Raw genomic sequence first — 25,157 nt, forward strand, 5'->3', positions numbered from 1 at the left:
CTCACAGCCTGGCCCCATGCAGGCCCCCTTGCCCCAGTCTGAATTACATTGCTGAGCCAAACGGGAGGAGAGCCAGGGTATGGAGAAACTCAACCCGAGAGTTTCCCGCAGGGCAGCTGCCTGCTGCCAGAACAGCCCCAGCTACCCCAGCACACTCTGAGCCATCGCAGCGTCTCTCCTGGTGGTGACAGGCCCCAGCAGAGCCGGAGGGACAGTGAGTGTGAGCGGTCCCCAGCCGCTCCAGTGCAGAGCAGCCCGTCAGAACAAAATGCCACCGCACGGGTGAGCGTGCCAGAACAGGGAAGGATGACCCCTCACCCCCCTTCAGGCACCCCTACACCTCGCTGGCCCGGTGTGCTTACAAACTGCCCTCGTTCTAGAGCTTCGCTCAGCCGGCAGCTGGCCGGGGGCAGAAGGGCTTGGAGGTGAGGCGGGGAACAGAAATAGGGGCTCCGGGATGGGGCGGTAAACCCCAAGGCATTTAGAGCTCAGGGGACAAATCACACCTTATGGCAAAGGAGACAAAACCGCCGGCACTTCTGTCCGCAGCCGCTCCGGGGCACCGCAGCCCCAGAGAGGGGCTCCCAGAACCTGGAGGTCGCAGTCCCGTACCCGCCGTCGCCCCCTCCCCTCCGCAGGACGCCCGCTCCGTACCCGCTCTCCGTCGCCGCTCCGCTCCGCTCCGCCGGTGCTCCGCCGCCAGCAGCCGCACGGAGCCGGGCTGCCCGCCCCTCGGCAGCGCCCGGGCAGCGAGCCCTCCCCCGGTCCCGGCCCCGATCCCCCGCCCCCGCGGGGCGCCCCCGGCCCCGCACGCCCCGCAGCCGCTGCCTCTCAAGGTCGTTTCGGATTAAGGTCACGCCACTCCCGAGGCGGAGCCGGGGGGGCAGGTAAAGAAGGCGGCGGAGGGGCCGGCAGGGTTGGGAGCACCCTGCGGAGCCCCTCGTTTGGGGTCAAACCCCCACTCTTATCCTCCGGTTGAGCCTGTCTGTCCCCAGATCCGCTTGCACGCATAGGGATCCAAGCTGGGGGCAAAGGGTGAGGGGCAGGGACTGAACTTTGGGGTGGGCAATGCTCTGACAGACCTGGACGCCGGGGGAGTGCGGCAGCGCTCGCAAAGACGCTTCTCTCTCTGGCAGGCTCGCTGGCTTCCTGCGAAGCAAAACAGGGCAGCATCCCCTCCACAGTACCTGTCCCAGAAGAGATGCGGCGCCACAGGGATATAGCCAGCTCGCACTGGGAAAAGGCCGCTCTTCCACGCTCATACCCCCAAGGTGGCACATCCCGCCCTTCCTCCCATCTGCAATAAATCCCCACCGCACCGCTTGCCCCTACTCCCCCCGAGAGACCAGACCGGGACCAATCTGTGCTGGCTGGGGTTTTATTATTTATTAATCGGAATTTTAAAAAAAAACAGTCAACCAAACAGAAGCATTTTCACACCCTGGCAAGGTCAGGGTGAAAAGGAGGGAAAAGGCAATGGTTATAAAACAGGAACCCGAGGGCAAGGAAGAGGCTGTGCTCTGCCCTTGTTATGCAAGGCTGCGAGAGGAGGAGGGAAGGGAAATGATGGGATTTAAGACACTGTTGGCACGACACTGCAGATGATCAGCAAAATGGGCTACTCGAAGAGGGGGGAGAAATTAAGTAGCTGCCCAGGCTTGCCTGCAGCCAAGAGCAGGCTTTGCTGCCGCAGAGCCTGGGAGCTCCTCCACTGCTTCCGAGAGCTTGCTGTGGCTGCATTAGCCCCTCGGCACAGGGGCGGCAGGTAAGTGGCTGCTGGTCCAGGTTAATTGCAGTGGGGCCGTGGCAGATGCCAAGGCAGGTTTCAAAGCTGAAATGGATGCACGTGGCTGGCAGAGGGAGCGGGAGGAGGGGGGAAGGGAGGGAACAGGACTGAGAGGCGCCTGCGGCCAGCAGCAGCGGGAGCAGAAGGCAGCATACCTGGAGCCTGCAGGCAGCAGGAGATCAGTCGGTGGCCTGACCACCACCTCAAGGCAGGTGCCCTCACACTGAGCTCCGTGTGATAAGCCAGCCAGCAGCCTTCCCAGGTCTAGATGAGAGGCCAGCACACATCAGCCTCTGGCCGCTGGTCAGCTGTGGGAGTGAACTATTTACAGCACAGGAGGCACAATCCTGCTGTCTTCTCCTTCCCCAGAGCTCTGTGAAGCAACCTTATGACACATGGGTTCATTGCAAGTAATCCATCCCTCCTCTTGGGGCAAGCACCGCAGTGGCCTGGCTGCAGCCACTCCCTCCATGCCAAAGGAAAGAAGAGAGAAGCTCACTGTGCCAGACAGATGCAGAGCCAGGAGCAAGGATGTGCTGGCAGGGAAAAAAGCTGTCCCTGGACTACCTGCAGCTGAGTAGCAGTATAAGGAGGGGATAAAACAACTGGATCAGCTTTTATTCAGTTCACTCATCTAAACAGACATGTAAACAAGAACTGACAAGGAACTGGAGGGACGTAGTGCACATACCCGCTGTTGTGCACCACTTGGGCAGAGGCTGAATTTGCTGGAAGAGTGGACATCTGCACTGCCCCCCTGCCTGGAGGTGGGGGAAGAGATGCCACCCAAGCCTCCTGGAGAGACTGGGATCTACACAGATTGTTTTTATTGATTTTTTTGAAGCTGTAGTATCAGCATTTGCTGGTGTTGGGATCCCCGGAGGCTTGCTGCACTGCTACAGAGCAGCCCTTTGGCTGGGTGGGATGGTCCGACAGGCCAGCAGCCAGCTGGCGTGCCCAGTTTGTTGCAGAAGAGGTCACCTGTTCCTGGTTCTTTGTAAACCTGAGCTGTTTCTTCCCCAGTGCCCCACCTCCCCCAGCAGTCATTGCGGAGGAAGAGGAATGCCCCGTGGGTCAGTGACTTGACCCTCCTGCAGGTTCTTGACGAGCTGAGCCAGCCAGCGCTTTGTGGTGGTGTCATCCTTCAGGACCTGGGCAAAGGTGGTGTCCTTCAGCTGGTCAGGAAGGCACTGCCTGAGAGCTTCACGTGCCCTACATCAAGAGACAAGAAACGGGGCCCAACAAATAAACTCACAGGGGCAAGAGGGGAGCAAACCCCACTGGGGACACAGCATTCCTTTGCCTGGAGGTCTCCCTGCTAGAGCCAGCCAAGGAAACCACTGAGCAGCAGCACTGCAGCATGTGGCACTCAGCCAGCACAGCTCCCACCCCTGACACTAAACCCCGCCAAGCAGCCCCTGCACCCCCACAGCCAGCAGCAAAGTGATGCGATGCTAGGAGAGACTGAGGCAACAAATACACTACCAGAAGCTTTGGGCAGAGCTACTGGTCAGCAGGAGATCAGTTTGTATTCTCCCAACTGAATTTCATCTACTACTACTCTTCTTGATGCGGAAGAGGCAGAGCAAAGTGTACCTTCCACCTCAGGCCCTCCTTTGTATCTTGTTCAAGATACATATGAGCTCAGGCACTAGTAACCTGCACAGCTGGAATTTACACAATCCCCCAACAGTCACTGTTTCTCCCATGCACCATAAAAGCTCCTGTGACTAGCAAGAAAAAAAATCAAAGCAAAAACCCCACCCATCTTCCATACTGTACTAAAGCTGACAGACCAGGAACCTTGATTCCCCCCAGGTGGGCACTGTGGAGAACTGAAGAGCTGTGCTTCCAAGGGCACAGGAGAAGCCCTTGCCCAAACTCCTAAAATGTTTACCTGGGGTTATCAGAAAGGCGAAGGTAGCAGCGGACAACGTGTTTCAGCAGCCGTGCCGATGGCTCCTTGGAGAGCTGCAGGACCATTTTACCCTGTTTGACAGAGGCCAGTGCCACCAGTTAAAGTCTTTAAAAGAACAGCTTCACAATCGACAGAGACTGGGAGAGATCATTAGATCACTTACTCTGGCTTCCTGTGCAGCACAGGCCACTACCTTTTATCTAGATACCCCTGCAGGGAGCCTGGTGCTGCTTGCCAAGATGCCTTTGAGAATAGCAGCTTGCCATGACTTGGAAAGGATTCTAACAGCAGCTCGAGGAAAGCTCACCTCATTTCTGTTTAATTTTTACCTTCTAGGACTACTTAGCAACTCTTTCTGAGATTAAAGAGACCCTGGGGTTTCCCCCTCATTGAAAACAGACACATTCCAAATAGTTTGATAAGCTCAGGCTGAGTGACACTATGAGGTCTGGTCCCAAGCTCTGCAACACCCTCTGTTCTCATACACATTCCCTTCATTTCAACATCCTTTTAAGACAACAGCAATACCCTGGAAAGCCAGGCCATAGGACTGGGTTCACCCACACTTGTAGTAAGATCCTTATCTGGTCTTAGCCTGCATCCAAGCAGTGTATTTTTTCTTTCTGCTACCTCCCTCATGAAGCCATTCCAGGGAAGCAAGGCATAGACAGATCTTCCCAGCCCAGTCTCTGTTACTCACACTAAGTAGGACTTTGCACATGGCTGCACCTTTGAACATGCCCAGCTGAGCAAACAGTGTGGATGCCTTCACACACCTGCTCTGAAGAATTTAACAGACTACAGGCTTGTATTTAGGAGCCAATCACATCTGTCCAACAAGTTGTTTTTTTTCCTGTAAACTACATTTTCCCCATTAGCCAAATTCACCTGCATTTGGATATCCTGGCCATCAGCAACTAGCAGGTCCCCCTCATCTGCCCTTTTGCAAGCTTCCTGTTCTTAGCAATTCCCCAGGATTACCAATTATTTCTTCAAAATAAATAACCACAAGCTCCTCAGAGAGCTCCTGGATGGAAAGTAGTAACCTGCTCTTTTAAAAGCATATAATACTTGTGTGACATCTTACTCTGTTATCAGCAGACATGGAAGTAAATCATCACCCTCATTAGACAGGAGTACACTATCCTGATTTTTGAAATAGACAATGAAAAAGTCTGTTACATTTTCATCTTTCTTTCTTGCACTATGGAATATTGATCTTGCCCAGGGCTTCACCTAATGGTGGGACTATACAGGCTAACACAGCTTTACACACCCATGTCCTTCTGTGTTCAAGGAAGAATTCATGTCTGAAACCCCTTGGCCAAAGACAATGTGGGTGCAAAAAGTTTCCATGGGTTCAGGGGGTTACTACATAGAAACCCTACAAGTGACCCCAGAAATCCAAAGCTTGAAGTAGCTGGTAGCTATGAAGTCATGAAGACAAGTATGATATATACTTGCCCTGCCCTTTCAACACGTTGTGAGAGACAGGGATGGGACACAGATCCATGATCCGAACAGTGTGATCATTCTTACATAAAAAAATCAATTCACGTCCTACCTACAAATGGAAACACCTACAACTCTGGAAAATCTTTTTCTTCTCTGAAGAGGTTTACCTGTTTTTGTCTTGGGGACTTAGTATATCACAACTAATATGTGTTCTCTTGACATGCAAACCAGAAGTATACCAAGGAAACATGGAAGAAGAGCTACAGTGCCACAAGCAATTAGCCCAAGAAAGATTTGCCTCCCTCATCCTGTGCTGCTCCAGCCAGACAGCAGTAAAGTAGTTGCTGAAGAGGCTGGCTGCTGTAGCATAATTTTTTCTTTTTTAAATATAAACACTTTAAAAACAAATAATCTTACCAGTATCATGGCAACATGGGAAAACCGCTCATAAGTCTGACAGATATATGCCAGCCCTGTGTCATCCAGGAGGATTTTCTGAAGAATAAACGTAGCAACCTAGAATGGGGAGAAAGCAGGAAACAAAGCATATAAACAACTTATCTACCCTGAAAAGAGACAGCCTTTGTGTGGTGCTCTTTTCAAGTCAGCCCCAGAATTGAAAAGTCTTCCAGCAGGCAGCAAATGCTTTACTCAGTGAAAGTTAGAAGCCAAAATGAAATGCAGGACAGTACACAATGCCTGGCATCTCTGACTAAAGAAAAGAGATGGACACAAAGCAGAGTGTACAAGATGACTGGATTCAGGTTGCATAAGATGCCAACTACTCCCAGACCACTCAGGCAGCCTCAGGTCTTGGTATGTTTGGTTTTTGAGGAGGTAAAAACTCCACCCAGACTTGTCCCAGCATTTCCAAGAGCAGAGAAGCCAGCTCTGCAGGGCACTGGCTGCCTGGTCAGTAGGAGATGAACAATGAAGTGTCTTTATTAAAACAAAAGAAAGGTACCGTTTTGGAGAGCTCACTGCCAGACTCCATAATACGTAAGCACAGGGGGATAATTTCTGTTGTCAATAAGAAATTTATCACTTCTTGCTCATCCGTTTTCACCAAGGCCCCTTGAAGTAAAAACAAAATCCAAAATCAGTAAATGATGAACTGTTTCAAAAAATCACAGCTTTCAAGGATGGCCTGTGCTCTGCCCTCCCCAGAAACTATTCAGTTTGAATGCCAGGCTGTCATCCTAGACATGTTGCAGCACATGGCTGGAAAAGAAATCATTCTGGCAGGGTAAAAGTAATCAGTGTAAAAGTAATGTGTTTGGGGGTTGTTTATTTTTCAGAAAGGGGATGCATTCTTGGCTCTCCCTCAGTAGTAAGACAAACACAAAAGGATCATGGCACCCACAGAAGCCTCTGGGAGGAAGAAATCCATTTTAAGACTCTTTATGCATTGAGAGAAAAATTATTTGGGCAGAAAGAAGAAAGTTAAAAAAAAAACAAAACAGGATAAGAGGAAGACAGGGAAAATACACCCAAGTCAATCAATGACAGAAACCCAGAGTAAGCCCAGCCTGCCCCCACCCATCCCAGTGCCTAGCTGAGAGGGCTGAGGGTGAAGGCACAAGAAGTCTGCAGGTACTTGTACTCAAAGAAACATATTTTTGGCAATGCATTTAGACTTCGGTGGGTTTTTATTAGTGAAAAGGCAGACAAGTTTGCCTTCACAACGGAAAAGGAGCAGCTCCTTCTCTTACTGCTACAGGACTTGGAAAATCCCAATCACAAGAGACCTCTGACTTTGGCCATGCAGGTCTCTATGCCCACAGCACGAGGTGCTCTAACTCAGGAGGAGATCAGTGCTCCAGTGTCCGTCTGGCTGCTCACCAATGACTCCGAGGCTTGTGAGCCGCAGGTACTCAAACGGACGGGTCTTGCTGACCGTGTGCAGGAAGGGGTACAGGAAGAGAGGAATATGAGCTGCCAGAAAAGCTGATCTGCATGAAACAGAGAACACACAATTTGAACAACAGGGGAAACAAATGCCACACAATCTGGCATTACCACACAGAGCCTCAGACTATTCCTGGTGGACCCCATTGCTACTGCTCCTCAAAAGTGGGTAACACTTAATTCTCTCATGGGAAGGGACGAAGCAAATCCTGCACTGGGCACAGCACAAAACCTAACACCTGATCTGTCCATTACCTGCATTCCTGCCTCAGCTGACCAGGAACTGAGAACACCCTGTTGTTTTTATTACCTCCTCCTGCCACTTAGACTCTCTGTTTTGTACATTCACTGTTGCATTTCACCCTGCAGGTTCCCAATGGCAAGGATTGTCAGCTACAGTGCCCGTAAGAAGTACTTCTTGGAAACACAGACTGGCTGAGCTTTAGGCATCACCAGAGTTTAAATGTGCACCAACACCTTTCCCCAAGAGTCCTCACACTGCCATCTGGCAGTAGTGAAAAATAAAAATTGCAGGTAGAATGCTGGAAATTGCTCTGCTAACAGATGGAAGCTCACTTGCACAATCATACAAAATACTTCTTACATTTTCAGTTTTCAAACTTTACATGTAAAGGTGAGTCGTGTAAAACTACCCTATTTCTTTGGATATCATCTCATGGGAGGGTTGCTGTTTAACACTGCTTTGCAGCAGCTCGAAACCAACTTCAGCTATGCTGCTGCTCAGCAGTAACAGAAGCATGAGATTGTGGATCTCTAGGTAGTTTCCTTCTGAGTTCTAGCTACTGATTTTGGCTGAACCAACATCATATTTCTCCCTACTGACATGAACTGGGCAGAGACTGAGAAAACATGAAGTCAGACACTGGCTGAGGACTCCAAAAATGGCTCTGCTATTGCTCCCTTGCCTCACACTTGCCTGGGAAAGACAGTTGTGTTCATTCCACCCTTTCAACAGCTGGTCTAAAAAACTGTAAGCTAAAATTTAAGGAGTTCTTTTTTGACTTCACAGAATATTCTGAGTTGGAAGAAACCCACAAGGATAATGGAGTCCAGCTCTTAAGTGAAGAGTCCATATGGGGATAGAACCCACAGCCTTGGCATTATTGATACTGCGCACCAACACAGCTCCTTGCCTAAATAATTGTAAGCTCAAGGATCCTTGCACAGAGCACTCAACACAAAGGTACCCTTAGCACTGGCTGACCTCCCAGAAGCTGCCACAACCCAGTGTTCAGAGAATTTACAAGATCTCAGAATGATCCAGGGAATGCAATGCATTTAGGACCATAAAGCTGTCATCCTGATAATCCATGCAAACAAGTAAAAGCAGCAGGCAGCTGCCTATCTATCAGCTCTGTTGTCTGTTTCACTTCTCTCACATAAAAAAAAAGAAAGGAGCTAAAGTGCTTCTAAAGTCAAACACACGGGCTGAGGTGTCAATATCAACACCTCAGAAAGCCCACACAACTTGGAAACACTTACCTTGTTTCAGGGTGTGATGCAACACACTGTAGTAGAGCTAAAGCATTGCAGACTCTGTTGGACTGATGGGCTGTTAAAGTTGGAGGGTTGATTGATGGATAAATATTTACAATTTCCTAAAAATTAACAGAGAGTGGAAAGTTAAAGGAAAAAATATCAGAAAGCTACACCAAAGCACTTGCCTGGCAAGGAAGTGCAGTGACAGCAGATAACAGTCTGCTTTCACCAAGTTACTTTCAAGTTAAATGGCAGCCACCATGCTGCCCAGGCAAGGGCAGAGCTGGGTCAGGAGCTATTTGACATGGAGTCACAGGAGTGCATCCAAACCTTCATCTGCTCCCCCCACCACACGATCCAACAAAGACCATACTCCCAAGCAATGGTAGTAAGGGATCCCACCATTCCCTCCCCAGATCCACCTGATGGATGCACAAGCCCTGCAACATGTTGATGCTGCAGCCTGACCCACCTGAAGGAGTGCTGCGATGGTGCCAAACGAGTGCCACAGCATTGGGGCGAGGTCAGGCACGGACTCGCGCTTCTTGCTCAGCTCCAGCAGTGCATTCTCCCGTGTCTCAGGGCTGGACAGCTCATTGATCCACTGGTAGATCTTTTCACGGTCAACCTGAGCCAGTGCTGTTGGCACAGGCTGGGAGGAAACAGGAAAGCTTCAGTCCAAACATTTTATCCAGTTCTCACCCAAACCGTTGCCACAATCTGACAGAAAAAGAACCTCCTGACTGAGAGGGCAGGACCTACAGCTCTATTAAGATGTCCTGGACATGGATCCATCCTTTCCATAGATTAGTGTTAGTATTTCACCTATTTGAAATTCTAAGGCTTTATTTCCTGGCCTAACTTGTTAAGACAGTCTCTCTTAATCCCCTTGTCAAGCAGTACCTTTCTAACTCCATTCAGCATGAGAGCCAAGCTGCTGCCCATGTGTGCAGAGCTCCTGGGGAGCAACACACACTTCAGCCAGCTATCATGGGCTCCACCTGCATTTGGCATGCACTTATTTCATGCTTTAAGTGCAAGATTCCACAGATTCAGAGTAAAGCAGAGGTCACCTTTTTCTCTCCACAAACACCCATGACATTGGAAGCTGCCAATGAGATTCACCCAAGGCACATGAGAAAAATATTCATATGAACAGTAGAAAAATTTTCACTACTTCACCATCAGCATGACACCGGCCACAGCCAGTAAGAGCTGCTGTTACCAATGGCTTGTACTGATACCAGCTACATTGTTCACATGCATGGAGCTAAAAGGGAATTTTTCAAGAATGGCTTTGCGCAAGATCTCAGGATGATTTGATTCCTGTACAAAATAAGCCCAGAGAAGGGTAGATCTGTATTCCTGGCCTGTATTCCTGATACAGGATTCCAGATCCTGTATTCCTAGATCTGTATTTGGATTACTCAGGGGAAATCCAAATTTTGCTTCTGCCTCTCGAAACATCAGGGAAAGAACAGTATCAAGATCAACAAGTTCTCAATACAAAAAAAAAAAATTAGGAAGAAGAGGGAAAAGAGGGACTGTATCATAATTTCTGTGGAGAAAAAAGGCACAAGTCTTTCACTGAAACTTTGTCTCCTGCCTCTGCTGGCACAGGCAGCACTTGGTGCAAACAAATGCTCTGCAGGTTTCCTAAGGAGATAGTTTGGTGACTCAGATACAAAATTTTGAAGGAGACAAAAACCATCAATAAGCCTCCTGTGTGAACATTTCCAAAAACCAGGTCAGAACCTTTTCAAACACTGCTGCAGTGGTTATTACTGAAGCCAAGCACAGCCCTGTTGGCACCTGCTGCTCCTGAGCCAGCCCAACCAGCACGCAACCAGCTCTGCATCCCACTGTGCAGTGATCCCAGCTGGGAACAGGACTGTATTTCTTCATTCTGTAACCCCAACTGAAATTCTTCACGTGCTCCCCACAACAGATGCAAGCAGAGCCTGTACCACACTGACAGCAATGCTGTCACCAAGCTGCTCACCACTGAGACACACAGAATACAGGAACTGAAAGTGGCTGCAGCGAAACCTGAAGCCACATGGCAGAGGCAGTCCCAGAAGGCATGCAGGAGGGATGGAGAGAGACTTCTCAACCTTTGGCAGACACCAACAGCTTTCTTTCTCTATGTCTGCAAAGGTTTCCCTCCTCTGTTTATCCCCATTTTATTTCCATAGTCACATCCAAAGAGATTATTCCCCAGCTGTGGGATTTCTCTCTCCTCCAGCCAGCTCTGTTGTATTATTTAACTTAAATGTTCATACATAAGCCAATGTAGTGTTATCAGTCCCTGTACTCTTGGGCTCAAGTACTTTTTTAGCTGTTCGTATTTCCTCCTGTCCTCTTTTTTCTCACTGTCATGGTTTAGGGATGGTAATCTCCCATTTACTGTTCCCACTGAAACCACTCCAAATCACTTGTCACTCCTTCCTTACCCTCCCAGACCCCCTGCTCCAAGATGGAAAGGGTAATTGGAGGCACAAAAGGTAATGATCACAGGTTGAGATAGCAACAATTTACTGGGAACAGCAATGGGATAAGAAAACTAACTAATATTAGTGACAGAGGGTACAAGAAAAGAAAAGCTACTGCTCACCCCACAGAATCCCCCTACAATACCCAACTGCTTCCTGGGCCACACTGGCCCAAACTCAAATCAAGTCCTTCCTCCCTCTCTGAAAAATGATGTGAGGTGGTACAGAATAATCTCTGGGGCCTAGCTATGCTCCTTCCCATCTAATGCAAAAATTAACTCTGTTCTGGCCAGAACTAGGACAGTCACCTACACAATTTGTAATTTTTTCCCCCCAAATCTCAAACTAAATTAGTGATCCTGCCAAGTTTCTTGTGCCCCTACAACTGTGGGTGCAATTGCAATGCTTACTTCTACACTGAAGCTCAAAAAGAGAGGGAGAATAAACAGAGCTCATTTGTTTTTATGTGAGATGGTGGGTTGACAAGCAGTGTAGCAATACTGTTGTTATAATTGTATTATCTAAAGCTTCCATCTATTTTTCTAGACTCACTGGAAGTTTCAGTTCCTGTAAGCTTAAATACATCGACCCCTTAAAAGCACAATCATGTGCCTGTGATCCCTAGAGAACACTAAGTAGATTTTCCACACAATTAAGTTTATGATGTCCAATATCTGCCTTAGCCAGAACAAACTGCTTTTCATAGGTTCTACAGTTGCTCTTTTTGTTTTAGTTTATATAGAAAGACATGTTTTTTTTTCCTAATTCCCTATTTCATTATTGTTTCTTCTTCTCCCTCTAAGACCCAAAATTCTGGGGAACCCTGAGGGCCACAGAAATCCTGCAAGCTCCAGTCCAGAACCCCACCAGGCAGACTTTCCTTTGCACACAGGGAAAGCAACACTTTTCAACAGCATTAGATCAGGAAAAATCTTGTAACACCTTTTCTCCTTCTTGGAGAAAAGACATCTCTAACACTCACACAACAAATTGATTTAGGCAAAAGGCTTTCTCTTCCTAATTAAGCAGTTGCTGCTAGGCACACTGGTAAAAGTCCTGGTCAGCCAAAGCCACACATTGACTAACTGGATAACATGTGCTTTTTAAACTATTTTGATAGGCCATTGGTTCAGAAACACCAAAAATGAACTTTGAGCTTCCACACCAGTGAATTAGCTGATTCTAGCAGGGCGTTCACTGCCCTACAGCCAATCACAGCTACATTTAGTGGTTTCAGTCTGTCCTCAGCACTGTGATGCCTTCAGGGCAGACACCTAAGTGTCAGCTCTGCCATCAGCATCACTGCATGAAGACCAATGCTCTAGCTCACCACAGCTTTATCACAGCAGTGCTCACAATACCCAAAGGGATTCCTGAGCCAATTCCTGACCTTACTAAGAGGTGACTTTATTTACCACAGGTGCTGAGCACATCTCCAGAGCCAAACACCCTTCCCTGTCACCTCCAGCCTAAGCTCACTGACTGTGGTAGGAAACATTTCAATACAGAACTACCAGCTAGCATAAACTATGCATAAATTGAATATACACTCAAGTGAGTCCTAAAATAAAGTTGATCTCTATTCTGAATTTTTGTTAAAATTGTCTTTAAAAGAGAGGTAACTAGAACACAGACAGAGGATTAATGGGAGATACGCATAATGGGAGTCCTTCATGCATTTCAACAAACACTAAAGAATTACAGTGCTATAAAAATGGAAATGCTGATTGAGAGAGTTTACCTGATCTGGCACACCCTTCCATGCTCTGGAGAACAGTACTTCAAATCAGACGTTTTTGACAGCACTCCAAGAACCAGTTAAAGTCACAAGCATTTAAACAAAGAGGAGAAACTTAAAAAGTTCTCTAACTGCTGTTCATCAAAACTGTACTTACTCATTACCTTGGTAGTCCAACCAGACCCTTGATCCAAGTTCACCTGAAACAGCTCTAACTGCTGCTTTTGCAATACACCTCCCACACTCAGTACTCAGAGACTCAATCAGCTCTAGGAAGTCTTACACATGCCATGAACGAGCATTTGGAGGAGAGAAAACCAAAACACAAACCCAATCACATGGCAGATACACAGCAATAACTGCATCCTTCAAATTCAGCTTCCATTTCTGAACCCACCCAGGCCGGGGCACCGTTCCACTCCGGCCAGCCTCAACCCCAGGCACCATATCCAATCCTGGCAGCTTCCTCAGGGGGATGAGGGCAAGCACCAGCCATAGCCGGTCCTGCACTGCAGTGGGGCAAAAGGGAAGCAGGAACAGGCAGCACCTGCTGCCTCGAGGGGCTTTTCACTGCCTACTCTTTCCCTCTGCTGTCAAGGCCAGCAGTACAACAGCTCCCAGAGGGCAGAGGAGGTGGCTGGGCACGCAGGAGGTGTCACAGATAAGTGTTTTAAGGTCACTTAAAGAAGATCCACTCTGAACCTTTTGCCTCAGTGGGAAGGTCTTCCTTATCCCTTCTTATCCTACCCTATCTTTATCCTTTTCTTCCCTGCTCTTCCCCTGCCACACACTCTATGGATAATTATTTGGATTTATTTTGGTTGTAGATTAATTAATTCTAGACTTTTGTTTGCTTTTCCTCTATGTGCTTTTTTAGTAGAGCAAACCTTATCAACAAAATTTATCATGCTTCTGCTTTTGTATTAAAGCTACTTTTGCTGATAGCTTCTCTAGTGGTTCTTTAAGGAACCTTAAAACACTGACTGGCTACAGGAGGCAGGCAGGGGGAAGGAGGGGAAGAGGGAGCAGGGCAGGCAGGGGGTCAGGAAGGGAAGCCCTGTGTGAGGCACCCGAGGCAGAGCCGGCTCGCCCCGCAGGGAAACCCTCCAGGCCCTGGACGGGCCCCGCCACAGCAGAGCCCGCACCGCCGGCACGGAGCGGCCGGAGTGCAGCAGCTGCCAAACGGACCCCGCGGGTGATGCCGAGGGAATGGAGCTCACCGGGGCTCCGCCACCCCGTGGCCTCAAGTTCCCCCCAAGCGGCCGCACTCTCGCTCCCCGCACGGCCCGCGCAACAGCGCCCCATCCCCAACGCCGTCCCGTCGTGCGCCCCGCGGGGCGCGGAGCCTGGCGCTCACCGCGGCCGTGGCCAGGCTGTGCATGGTTGGAAAATGGGAGCGGAGCCGCCGCCTCAGGCCGCCGCCGTCACCGCCGCCATGGGCTCAGCGCTCGCCGCCGCGACCTCTCACCCGCGCGCGGGGCACGCCGGGACGGGGCCGGACGGGGCCGGGCGGGGCCGCTGCGGCGCCAGCGCCTGCGCGCGGAGCGGGCGCGCGCGGGGCGCGCCGGGAAGGCGCTGCCGCGCTGACGTGAGCGGGCGCGCGTTGCGCGCCGTCTCGCGCTGCTGTGGCCGGTTCCCGCCATCCGCCGCCGCCGCCCCCTTCCCCCGCCCCCCCCGGGCCTGGCCCCGGGCCCCGCGGGACGCGCCGGAACGCGCCGGAACGCGCCGGAACGCAGGTACCGGGGATCGCCGCCACCGACTCCTACCCGCTCCCGCCGGCCGCGTGCCCCTCCCGCCGCGCGGCGACCGCCCGCCCTCAGAGCGGCCCGGCCCAGGGCGGGCGGCGCTCCCGTGTTCACCGCGTCCCTGTACGGGTGAGCGGCGGGAGCGGAGCGGAGCGAGGCCAGGCCCGGGAAGAGCCGGGACCACCGCCAGGCCCGGCCGGGAGCGGCGGCGCCGGAGCGCGGGATGCCTGGGGGAACCTCCCCGGCAGCGCCTCCCGGGCTGCGCGCCGGGGCCGCTCCATTCATTCCCTCTGGCTTTTACCGGGAAAACGCCTCGCCCTGCTTCCCGCAACGCTTGGGCTGTGGCTTTCGCCCCCCGGCCCGTGGCTTGCCCGGGCGGAGAGCAGCGGGGGAAGCCGGGGACCCCCGTCCCGGCCCTGCCAGGTGACCGCGGGTCCCGCGCCGTCAGAACGAGCGCGTTTTCTTTCTTTGGAGACTTCCTCCAAAACTTTGTTTCCCATCTCATACTGGCTTTCCTCGGGCACTTTTTTTTTTTTTTTCTCCTTATCTTAAATCCGTTGAAGTTAAGAGATTTTAATGACTTCTGTGTCTGGAATTGTGTTTGCTCACCTTTCAGCAGTAAGGAATCGGTGCCCTGCTGTTCATACTGGGAGAGATTTTATTAATATAAGTTTTCTTCACTGCTGTCCAGCTCTTCCTTACTGTGTTTAAAAATACTAAAACGCTTCTACCGAACTTCTGCGGAAAGTTCAAGCCACGCTTCCGTCTTCCTTTAGCCATTATTTGGCCTGCCAAGTTATACATTTATCCTTTTTAACAGGTTTTTAGGGTGGAGCACGCTTACTGTCGTTAGCTCTTTTCTGTGAGAAAAAGCATGGCTCTGTTAAAGGTGCACGGACCTGTCCGGATGCGCAGCATGCAGACTGGGATTACAAAATGGAAAGAAGGGAGCTTTGAAATTGTGGAGAAGGACAACAAAGTGAATCTAGTAGTTCACTACAATGTTGGAGGAATTCCAACGACGTTTCAGGTATGCCAGACATTAAGGCTTTTGTTTTAACAGTGCATGGATTGTGCTCTCTTGTGAACAGCTGTCGTCTTCAAGGCTATTAAGTGTCCCACAGACTTCCCTCTATCACTGTTTCTTGTTCCTGGTTTCCTGAACACTAATCCCTTTGTATAACTCTCCAGTAAATTATTTACACGTATTGTTAAAGGATCTACCGAGGTTGGCATTGATATACCACTGAATGGGAAGAACCAAAGAAACACAGAGAAGTTACAGAAGTGTACAGCATTGTGGCTCACATTTTGGATATTTGGAACCTGTAACCTTTCTCTTACTGGCACATTTGTGTTCTCTAGGGGAGAAGATCCTGACCATTTTATACTAGCTGTTTCCCTAGCTGAAGTGTAATGATGTTAATACACCTGTAGCCTGTAGTGAGACTTTGTTGAACATTACTTGTTACAGTTTTAGGTTTTAAATGCAGATGCAGATCACTGTTAAAGATTCTCTTGAAATATTCAGCAAAATCTTTTCTCATGCTATAGTTGTTTTCAGGTCAGTCTTCCTAGATTTTCTGCAAAATGCCCCAAATCAAAAGCAGAGTGCTTTTTCTATAAGAAATACATACCTGTTTTAGAAATATTTAAATGACACAAGAGCAGTTGGAAGAAGACAAATCCCAGCTTATTTAGCAACTTTGCAACAGCCTAAACTGATCTATATGTTGACTTTTGCTTTTTCATGCCACTGTTGTTTTTTGTCAGTAATGTTCACCAGTCTGTTCTCTGAGCCATTTATTTCTGTGTGTACAGATGCTATGGAGAAAAGTTAATTTCTTTTTGAAAGGTTAGGTTTTTGCTGCCTTAGTGTGCTGAAAAGTCTCGGCAAACAGTCTGGTAGCTGGTGTTGCCTGGAAATCAAGGCTGTCAGGAAATTGTTAGCTATGGATTGTTCCCACCTGTGTTACTGTAGACTTGGAAAGAGTCTCTGCCTTCTCACGTGTGCTGCTGTGGCTGCAGGTTTGCTTTAACCCACTGTTGGACCTGAGGAGAGCAGTCTTGTCTTCCCCTGGTGCATTCCCTGGGTGCCTGTTCTCACACACTCCTTTCTGCCTGGATGAGTGATGTGGTGTGACAGCAGCTCAGAGGGAGGTTCCACAGGGAGGATGAGCCTACAGAACAGCTAACCATGGCCTAAAGGGGCAGGTTTTCTTCCCAGCCTCTCATGGCTGCTGTCTCTGGCACTTGTCAGATCTCTTTGTGAGCTCAGGGGAGTGTTTTCACAGAAATTTGGGGAAAGGACTGAATGCAGAATCTAGCGGAGAGGGTAGTAAGCCACCATGCAGCTGGGACTGCAGCAAAGGAAGAGAAGGAGGCTTGAGCTGGAGGGTAGTTTGTGTGAGACATCCCCAGGCTGTTGGCATGCCATTTCAGGTGTGACAAATTCCTGATGATCTTGCTTCAGAAGTAGCATTCCCTGTTTTTTTGACAGGCTGCTCTGAGAGGACTGTGAGTGGTTTCCCTACCTGTTTTTAGATTTCTGTAATGGAAGGTTTGGATGGATCCAGCATTATATTTCTTTCTACAGTGACTGGTGTGTCATCAAATTTCTTCTGTCAGATGAAGTCTTAGAGATGTTTCAGAGCTTTAACTAAGTTGTCCTAGATAGTATTAAGAAAAATACTTTGTTTCCCCACACCTGCCAAAACTTTGTGACACTGACTGGGTCATAACAGGTGCATGAAGAGTATGGATGGAGTCTTCTGACAGCATTTTGAGTTGAAATGGGTTGTTTTGCTCTGAGATGGTGAAGTAATTGTAATCCCTTTGCAGTGGACTCAGTGTTTTAAGAGAGCATGAAAAATTTGGAGCCTATTATTCTTAGGTATTTGAAAATATTTTTAGTTTGTATTTTTAAAGAATCCCAGCAGCCCACCAAAAAAAAAAAAAAACCCAACCCAAAATACAAGGATTGAGCACAAAGTGTTTCAAAAGTGTAATGATCCCATTAAAACAAACCCTTAGTTTCTGATCGAGGTGGTTTTCCAGCCCCTCTTACAAGCTGCTGTTGTGTCTAGATTGGTTTTCCAAGAAGCTAGAGATCTTAATGGAAAAAAAGAAATCTTGTTGGTGGACATGAAGTGTCTTTTACTATCTCAGTCTTTTTGTGATAAGCTCAACCTGCATGAGTAGTAGAACCTTTACCCAACAGCCAATTTTTGCAGGTGACTTAGCATGAAGCACAAGTAAGATTATTATATTATAAAATAGCAGTGGCATCATTAGGGAGCTCAGAGTCTTATTAAAATTATTCTTGTGCTCAACCATAACCCTGAAAGTTTTGGTACTGCTTAATTGTTACGATGTTGCATGCAGAGTAAGCATGTTTCTTACTGACTTACTCCCTCAGCAGATTTTTTAAGTTATTTCAAATCTGTCTTTTCTGAGAGCAAATCGTGAAGTGAGACACTTGTGTTTAATACTTGAAACTTTCCCCATCTTAAATTGTATTTTGCACTTGATGTGGAAGTTTTTACTAAGTGGGACTTCATAAAGTTGTTTTTCCTTTACATTTACAGATGTCACACTCAGTAGAAAAGCAAGTTTCAGAAAGCTTATCCAGGATTCTAGAGACTGTTGAGCAATAGTGATACTGTCCTTGCAGTCCTGTCAGATGCCAAGGTCACAGATTGTATTAATTGTATGAGGTTTAATGTTTCCTTGAAGTGGAGCAAGAAGTATTTTGCTGGGAGTTTCTCTTAGCTTGTCTATTTGAACTATTTTGTTTGAATTTGTAAGTATTTTGACCTTTTAAAGTTGGATTTATGCTTATAGTCACTTTCTTGTTTTCAGTTAAGCCATAACATTAAAACTGTGACCTTACGACCAAATGGCAGAAAACTGTGCTGCCTGATGCTAACACTAAAGGATACCAGCTTTCTGACAATTGATAAGGTACCTTTCAAAGATGCAAATGAAATGCGGATGTATTTGGATGCAGTCCATCAAGACAGGGTTCATACTGGTAAGTGCAATTGTTGTAAATCATGTTATAACATTATGGAGAGGTGGTGTGTTTTCTTTTCCCCATCTTATCATGGTATAACCATATTAAACAACAGCTAAGCCCCAAGCATCTGCTCACTCAGTCTTCCCAGTGGGGTTGGGAAGACAATGAGAAAGTGAAAATGAGGAAACTTGTGGGTAGAGACAAAGGCAGTTCAGTGAGTAAAGCAAGAACTGAGCACGCAAGCAGAACAAATGAGGAATTCACTCACCACTCCCCATGGGCAAGCAGGTGTTCAGCCATCTCCAAGAAAGCAGCACTCTACCATGTGTGATGGTGACTTGAGAATACAAACACCATCACTGTGCCTCCCTTACTTCTTCCCCAGCTTTGTACACTGAGCATGATGCTGCATGGTGTGGGATATCTCTGTGGTCTGTTGGGGTCAGCTGTGTCTGTGTCCCCTCCTGGCTTTCTGTGCATCCCCTGCTTCCTGAGGGGTGATGTGAGCAGCAGAAAAGGCCTTGACTCTTTGTGAGCAGAGTTCAGCAATGACTATAACATCTCTACTATCAGCACTATTTCCAGGACAAATCCAAAACATAGCCTTATCCTTGCTACTGTGAAGAAAATTAACTGCTCCAGCCAAAACCAGCACATATCTTCAGCACATTTTGTCCTTGTGTTCCTGGCTTTCTCTGCACTTCTGTAAATGCTTCTTTCTGGCCTCAAACCCCATTTTTTGTTTTATACCTTTCTCATGCTGAACAAAAATCAGAGATTAACATAAGGGATTTGTTTACATTGTGTGTTGGTATTTGAAAAGTTGTTAATCTCCCATGCACAGTCTCTCCATTTTTTCTTTTACTTACTTTATTTTGTTTATTTTTTAAGGATAGGAGGTTTGCTGCCAAGTGGCTAAATGACCAGTATGAGGGATATCCATAAACACATGCTTATGTCTGTGCATTCAGAATATTGTAGTCCATTGGCAAGAAATCTGGCATGCCCTTTCCAAAATCAACTCCAGCTAAATATTTTGCAAATAAAAATTGCAGTCAGTTAAACAACAATCAGATCAAATATTGTGTACTTTCTCTGTCAGCTGGGAAACCCTCACAAGGATCTGGCAGTTTTGGAGGTGTGCTGGGCAGCAGGACCACACAGAAGGAAGCTAACAGGCAATTCTCTTACATAGAGAACCAGGTTTGTTAAATTATTCAAATTTTTCCTCTCTAATTTTATTATGTTCCTCTCTTCCTCTCATTCTCTTTACTGTATGTTGTAATGGCACTGTAAATACTTTACATCCAAAGTGCTTGTAATCAAGAGAGCTTGGAATAGATGGGTATAGGTTGGTTGGCAGTGCTGTATCTTGTTTGTGAGGAGACATCATGAATGAGAAAGGTCAGTGTCTAGCTATGGGAGTCAGACTATGTTCTTCACATATGAGGGTTTAGGCAGAGAAGTAGAAATAGAAGGAAAGTACATGACTGAGACTTGCTTCTCGCATAGTTCTGAATCTGCCTTTGTTTTATGCCAAACACCTTACATGTGTGTGACCATGTCTTAGTCAGCATAGGTCTCAATGGGCTTAGCAGACTTCAGCCAAATCTGTACATTGAAAAGCAGATGATCCAGGTTTATGTCAGAATATTTTTGTGTAAATTTTTGTGTAAATTCTGCTCACATTTTGTGTAAATTTCACAGTCTTTTCCCCAGAAGTTGTTTCCCTTCAAAATATTTTTTCTTCTTTTTCTCCCCAGATTTCATGGTGTATCTACTAGCTTTAATTTACTTTGTTATCTCTGTGAATACACTTATCTTACTGCCCTGAGGGAGACTATTCCTGACATTGTCCCAAAACAAATTCTACATGTTACCTTAAAGGCAATCTCACTCCAAAAACTCGAGGCTGTATATACAGTGGTGAGATTAGACATGTTCAGTTTTCAAGTCTAAAATTGACCAACATTCCTTAGTCAACCAATTATTACCTCTTTGCATTGCATCATGTATAGAGCTTGTTTGGCCCAAGGCAGTCAGGGCACTGTTTTAATTATGTGGGTTTTAGTACGGTCTTTTAATATTTTTAATTGTAATACCACCCAGGATTGATCTGGGGATAGGTAGGAATCACGCCTTGGGTTTTTTTAATGTCAAAGCTTGTAAAGGAGATTTTAAAAACTGAAGTTCAACTGACTTAGCATTGGAAAATGAGAAGGGAAAGTGGTTACTGCAGTAGAGTTTAATGTTCATGATTTGTATGACTCAGTCAAAATTTTACCTATGTCTAATCAGTATTTAAACTCTCTGAATGTGTTACAAGTAGTATCTCTCCACTTCTGGATGCCACACTGTAGCAAATAAAAAGTGGTGGGAATCATAGATTAGACTAAAGATGATCCTGTTTTTTCACTCTTGGGCTTTCTCCCTGGCCCACTCCACTTGGGCTTTGCAGACTCCTCCCAAAAGAGTGACTGTGGAGAGTAAGGAGGAGAACACATTCCGCAAGGTGCTGGGTACCCCAGCGAGAGGCTCTATTAAGAATTCTGCTGGAGCTGGAGCACCAAGCAACAGGGCAAACATTGCAGCATCTCCTGCATCATCAGTCCCGCACAGGACAGGCTTGTTGGAGAATCGGTAGGAGGGTTTTCTTCTTACTATGGTACTGTAAAAATTCAGCTCTTTATAGAGCTACAGGTGGATATAAATCTTCCTCTGGTTTTGCTGTTACTTTTAACAGGATGTTAATACGTGCTTTTATAGCCTCTGACTGGTGCTGGTACTAGAGCTTTTAGTACAGCTTAAGAGTTGGGCAGACCAAATGCCTCACTGTATGCTATAAAAGTGGAGATTGCAGAAGATAGGTCCAAAATGCATGGAAGGCATTGAGGAATTGTATTCAGTTGGAAGAGGGACATTTGCTAACCTTTCAGAAAGAATGACCACAAATTTTTCTGTCATCAGTGAAAAGAGGAAAAGAACACAACCCCCTGGTTCAGAAATGAGTGAAGATTATCCCAAAGAGAATGATTCTTCAACGTAAGTAACACTTGTTTTTGATTTTGCATTCCTTGTTCATTTGTAAAGGGATATTTTTCTTAAAAGAATACTCTCAGCCACATAGACCAGGCCAGTCAGCTTATGAATACATTGGGTGCTTGAAATGAGGTATGTGTTCAGGGTTAATAAGGGAAATACAAACTACTCCAGCAGTTGATTTCCATGAACTGGCACATACAAATTTTGTGTCATCAATCTTTTGTTGATTATGTCAGTCAGAACTGCATGTGGACTACATGTGCTTTGACCCTTTTCAAAACAAAACTGATAAAGGGGAATTGCCATTTGAAGAAGAAGCTCCATGTGTTTGAAGTCAAATTTAATTGTAAGAGGGCTTCTTTAAATGAATTATGTGAGTTAAACTTATGTGTGAGTGAAGTTCTACTGTTCATGGTCAAGTATTAAAGGTGATAGGAGAGAAATGCTTTAAAATAAGTTGTAAATATTGAACAGTAATATCCCATATCTTCCATAACTGCACTGCCTTCTACTTTTCTCTCTGTAGGAATAATAAAGCCTTGAGTGATCCAGCATGGAAGTACTTGAATAGTAGCAGAGAGAAACAATTGAACCTGAAGCAGGCTGAGGAGAATAGGACATCAGGTAAAAAATTAATGTAAAGCCAAATGATACCTAGCCTTGACCAGTACAATTTTGCCCCTTTGGTACAACTTCAGCAAGTTGTTGCAGAGGCGTTTTTTCCTAATCTGCTATGCCATTAACTTTGTTGCTTCCTCCAGAGCCATATATGAGATGCAAATAACCTGCCTTCATTTTCAAAGCCTGTCCTGCTCTAGTGTGGCCTTGACCTTTATTCTTCAGTGCTGATGCCAGCCCATGAGCCAGTTTGCTTGAAAATTCCAACAAGCAGCTTCAAACTGTTCGAAGCTGCCCTTTCACGTGGGAGGCGATTTCTGTAAACTCCTTTTTGCTTGCTTTCTTATATATTTTTAAAATTTCCCATTGCTCTTAATGCCCATGTGAACTGTAGGCTGGTTTTTGTGATTGAGATGTCTCCTGTTTGCTTTTGCTTCCTTATCTCTTCCCCAGAACTTACAGGGGCCAGGACTCTGGTCCTGTTTGTACCAAAGTTCTGTTGGATACTGCTGTGGGACAAGGCTTTACAGACAATACAAAAATACTGACAATATGTAGATAAGCTAGTAAGCAGCACTGTTCTTCAGTTTTATGAATAAATACTTAGCTTCTTTTCTCAAAAAGTGGAATGCATTCAAGATCTTCTTTTTATGGGGGAATGGTGGTGGTTGCATTCTTTTTTTAATGCATCTCTCATGGCACAAATACGTTGCTGGAAGAGCTGGTAAGGTGAATATTTGAATGGACCTCTGAATGGACATCTGGTTTTGTCTTCAGAGTCAAAATTAGAGTCTGTGTATCCCTGCAAGTTCTTGCAAAGTTCTTGCAAAATTCTTTCATATATCTGCATTTCTGAAAATCGCATGGCTCAAACAACTTCAAGCTGGAAAAGAAGCAAACAGTTATTCATTATTCAAATTAAATTACACTGAGATTCACTGTAATTGGTGGGGTTTTAACTCTTGAGAGCATTTTTTTAATGTGGCACCATCTGAGGCATTAAAGTGTCAGGATCTGTCACAATGATATCATATCAATAAAATAACTCTTATTTTTCCCCACATATGTAGTAATTTACTGTGGGAATTGGGAGTCAGAGGAGAAGCTGTTTTCACTTCTGCATATTTACCTTGAATTTTGAGAGCACTGCATTGAAAATCAGGAGTTTTCTGTACCTGTGTCTTGTCTCTCTTAACAAGAGGTAGATATTTATTAACATTCATGTAGTGAAGATAATGACTTTTTAATATTTCATATTGCACTTAGGGTTTGATGGAGACTGAATTGAATACCTGAAACTCCATCAAGCCTTTACTTATACATCATTAATATTCACTTAGTACTTCTAAGCATATGTATTAGTCATCTCCCAACCAATTCTAGAAACCAGTATTTGAGGATTTTTAAACCTTTTGACTAAATACTTTCAAACAAGTTGCTTATTGTAAAAATAACTGTGTAACCAGGAACAAAATGTCCTATGTTTCCTTCTCTTTTAAAGGTGTTTTACCACTGCAGTCATCATCTTTCTATGGTAGTCGATCCTCTTCAAAAGAGTACTCCACTGGCAGTTCCTCCCTGGACAGGTAGGGCTGATTCACTAGAATGAGCTGTAAATAGCAGTTGTTTCACAGGAATTAAGCTCTTCAGTTTCCTGTGTGTTGATCACATGGTGCTTAGATGCATAACGTGGTGGGTTCTGCTGGTTTTTTTTTTCCTTCCGGAGCACAGTGCAGTTCTTCAAAGTGCCTGAATTCAACTGCCCTGCTTACATCTACAAACTCTAGTTACTTCTTGCAATAGAAAGACTTTGTAAAATCACTCAAGTCAGTTATAGTTGTTGTGAATAACTAGATAGTTCAAATACTCTATGAACTCTGGAAGTTGTCTTAACTCGTGCTTCATTTTTCCCAAGTAGATAGATAGCATGCAATTCTATATTTTAATGACAGTATTTTAGCAAATAGTAAATCCTGCTGAGCTTGGGGTTCTTATTTGTCAGGTGCTGTGCAGTCAGACTCATGGTCCCTGTCCTAGATAGATGAGATACAAGATCAAGGGAGAAAAGAAGCATTGTCCATGTTTAAATGTTAGGAATTGAGGTCCATAGTTGGTGATTAGGTTACAAGAACAAGAGACTGGAAATTAAGACTCTGGCCCAGATGTGAATTTTAAGCCTATCTTGGGAGTGATCTCATGCTATGTAATTATTCTTCCTCTCATCATAGAGTTTGGGGAATTATTAAATGTTTTAAGACCAAAGACTTGGTTATACTGCATGTACACCAGTGGATATAAGAAGATTTAACCAAGCTAAGAATTTAACACTTCTGGAAAGAAGTGTTCTCTGTCACAGCTCTTTTTCACTGTGATACATTCCAGTTATCTTGTATGGCTTCACCACTCCTTGTCTTCCATGGTGCTGCGATTCCAGTGTCGTGGACTATAGCTCTTTAAGGCAGAACATTACAAATTTTCTGTCTTCTTATGCTTTTATGTTTCTAGGTCTAGTGTATCCAGCCAGACCTCTTCAGCCAAAAGAAGCCTGGGATTCCTTTCTCAGCCTGCCCCTCTTTCTGTTAAAAAAATGAGATCTAATCAAGATTACACAGGATGGAACAAACCCCGAGTGCCCCTTTCCACCCATCCTCAACAACAGTTGCAAGGGTAAATTTAATTTTCTTTATCTAGTGTTCATACTTTGATCATCAGAACATGCCCATTCTTGTTGTAATTATTTAATTAAAAAAATAATCCTGAAATTAATGAACACTGAGGGAGGGAACCCTTTTCTTAGTTTGGAGGATATGTATTCCTGAATTCACATCTTGGGAGTTTGAGAGACATAGTAATTTCAGGTAATTAATGTTCCTTTAATGATGATTCATTTTTCTGTCTTTATGTGTGCGTGTATATGTGTGTGTATGGGTGTGTATA

The 25,157-nt window shown here is 46.0% G+C and overlaps 2 protein-coding genes across 2 annotated transcripts in view; one reads left to right on the plus strand and one right to left on the minus strand.

The window, feature by feature from the left end:
* Nucleotides 1–1,364: 1,364 nt before the first annotated feature.
* Nucleotides 1,365–14,269, minus strand: CNOT9 (CCR4-NOT transcription complex subunit 9). The gene is made up of 8 exons (XM_066553308.1): nucleotides 14,155–14,269; nucleotides 9,040–9,219; nucleotides 8,571–8,686; nucleotides 7,002–7,111; nucleotides 6,124–6,233; nucleotides 5,577–5,675; nucleotides 3,684–3,775; nucleotides 1,365–2,998 (listed from the first exon to the last, which is right to left on the minus strand). Exons 1-8 carry the CDS (start codon nucleotides 14,176–14,178, stop codon nucleotides 2,830–2,832), a joined length of 900 nt encoding a protein of 299 aa, XP_066409405.1. The 5' UTR covers nucleotides 14,179–14,269; the 3' UTR covers nucleotides 1,365–2,829.
* Nucleotides 14,270–14,481: 212 nt separating this feature from the next.
* Nucleotides 14,482–25,157, plus strand: part of USP37 (ubiquitin specific peptidase 37) — a 34,802-nt gene continuing 24,126 nt past the window's right edge. The window contains exons 1-9 of the mRNA XM_066553570.1: nucleotides 14,482–14,533; nucleotides 15,363–15,572; nucleotides 18,404–18,575; nucleotides 19,663–19,763; nucleotides 21,019–21,200; nucleotides 21,528–21,602; nucleotides 22,129–22,226; nucleotides 23,722–23,806; nucleotides 24,726–24,887. Of these exons, the coding sequence (XP_066409667.1) occupies nucleotides 15,417–15,572; nucleotides 18,404–18,575; nucleotides 19,663–19,763; nucleotides 21,019–21,200; nucleotides 21,528–21,602; nucleotides 22,129–22,226; nucleotides 23,722–23,806; nucleotides 24,726–24,887 (1,031 nt within the window). The 5' untranslated portion in view covers nucleotides 14,482–14,533; nucleotides 15,363–15,416. The remainder of the gene's footprint in view (nucleotides 14,534–15,362; nucleotides 15,573–18,403; nucleotides 18,576–19,662; nucleotides 19,764–21,018; nucleotides 21,201–21,527; nucleotides 21,603–22,128; nucleotides 22,227–23,721; nucleotides 23,807–24,725; nucleotides 24,888–25,157) is intronic.

Source organism: Molothrus aeneus, chromosome 7, assembly GCF_037042795.1.
Source record: "Molothrus aeneus isolate 106 chromosome 7, BPBGC_Maene_1.0, whole genome shotgun sequence".
NCBI classification, from domain to species: Eukaryota; Metazoa; Chordata; class Aves; order Passeriformes; family Icteridae; genus Molothrus; species Molothrus aeneus.

Bases quoted from the DNA above. Each gene is read 5' to 3' on its own strand.
- CNOT9 (XM_066553308.1), bottom strand. From the start codon at position 14,178: ATGCACAGCCTGGCCACGGCCGCG. The intron at 5,676-6,123 runs GTACCTTTCTTT...TCCCCATTCTAG, and splicing joins GCAGTGAGCTCTCCAAAACG to GTTGCTACGTTTATTCTTCA. The intron at 3,776-5,576 runs GTAAGATTATTT...TCTGTCAAACAG, and splicing joins CCCATGTTGCCATGATACTG to GGTAAAATGGTCCTGCAGCT.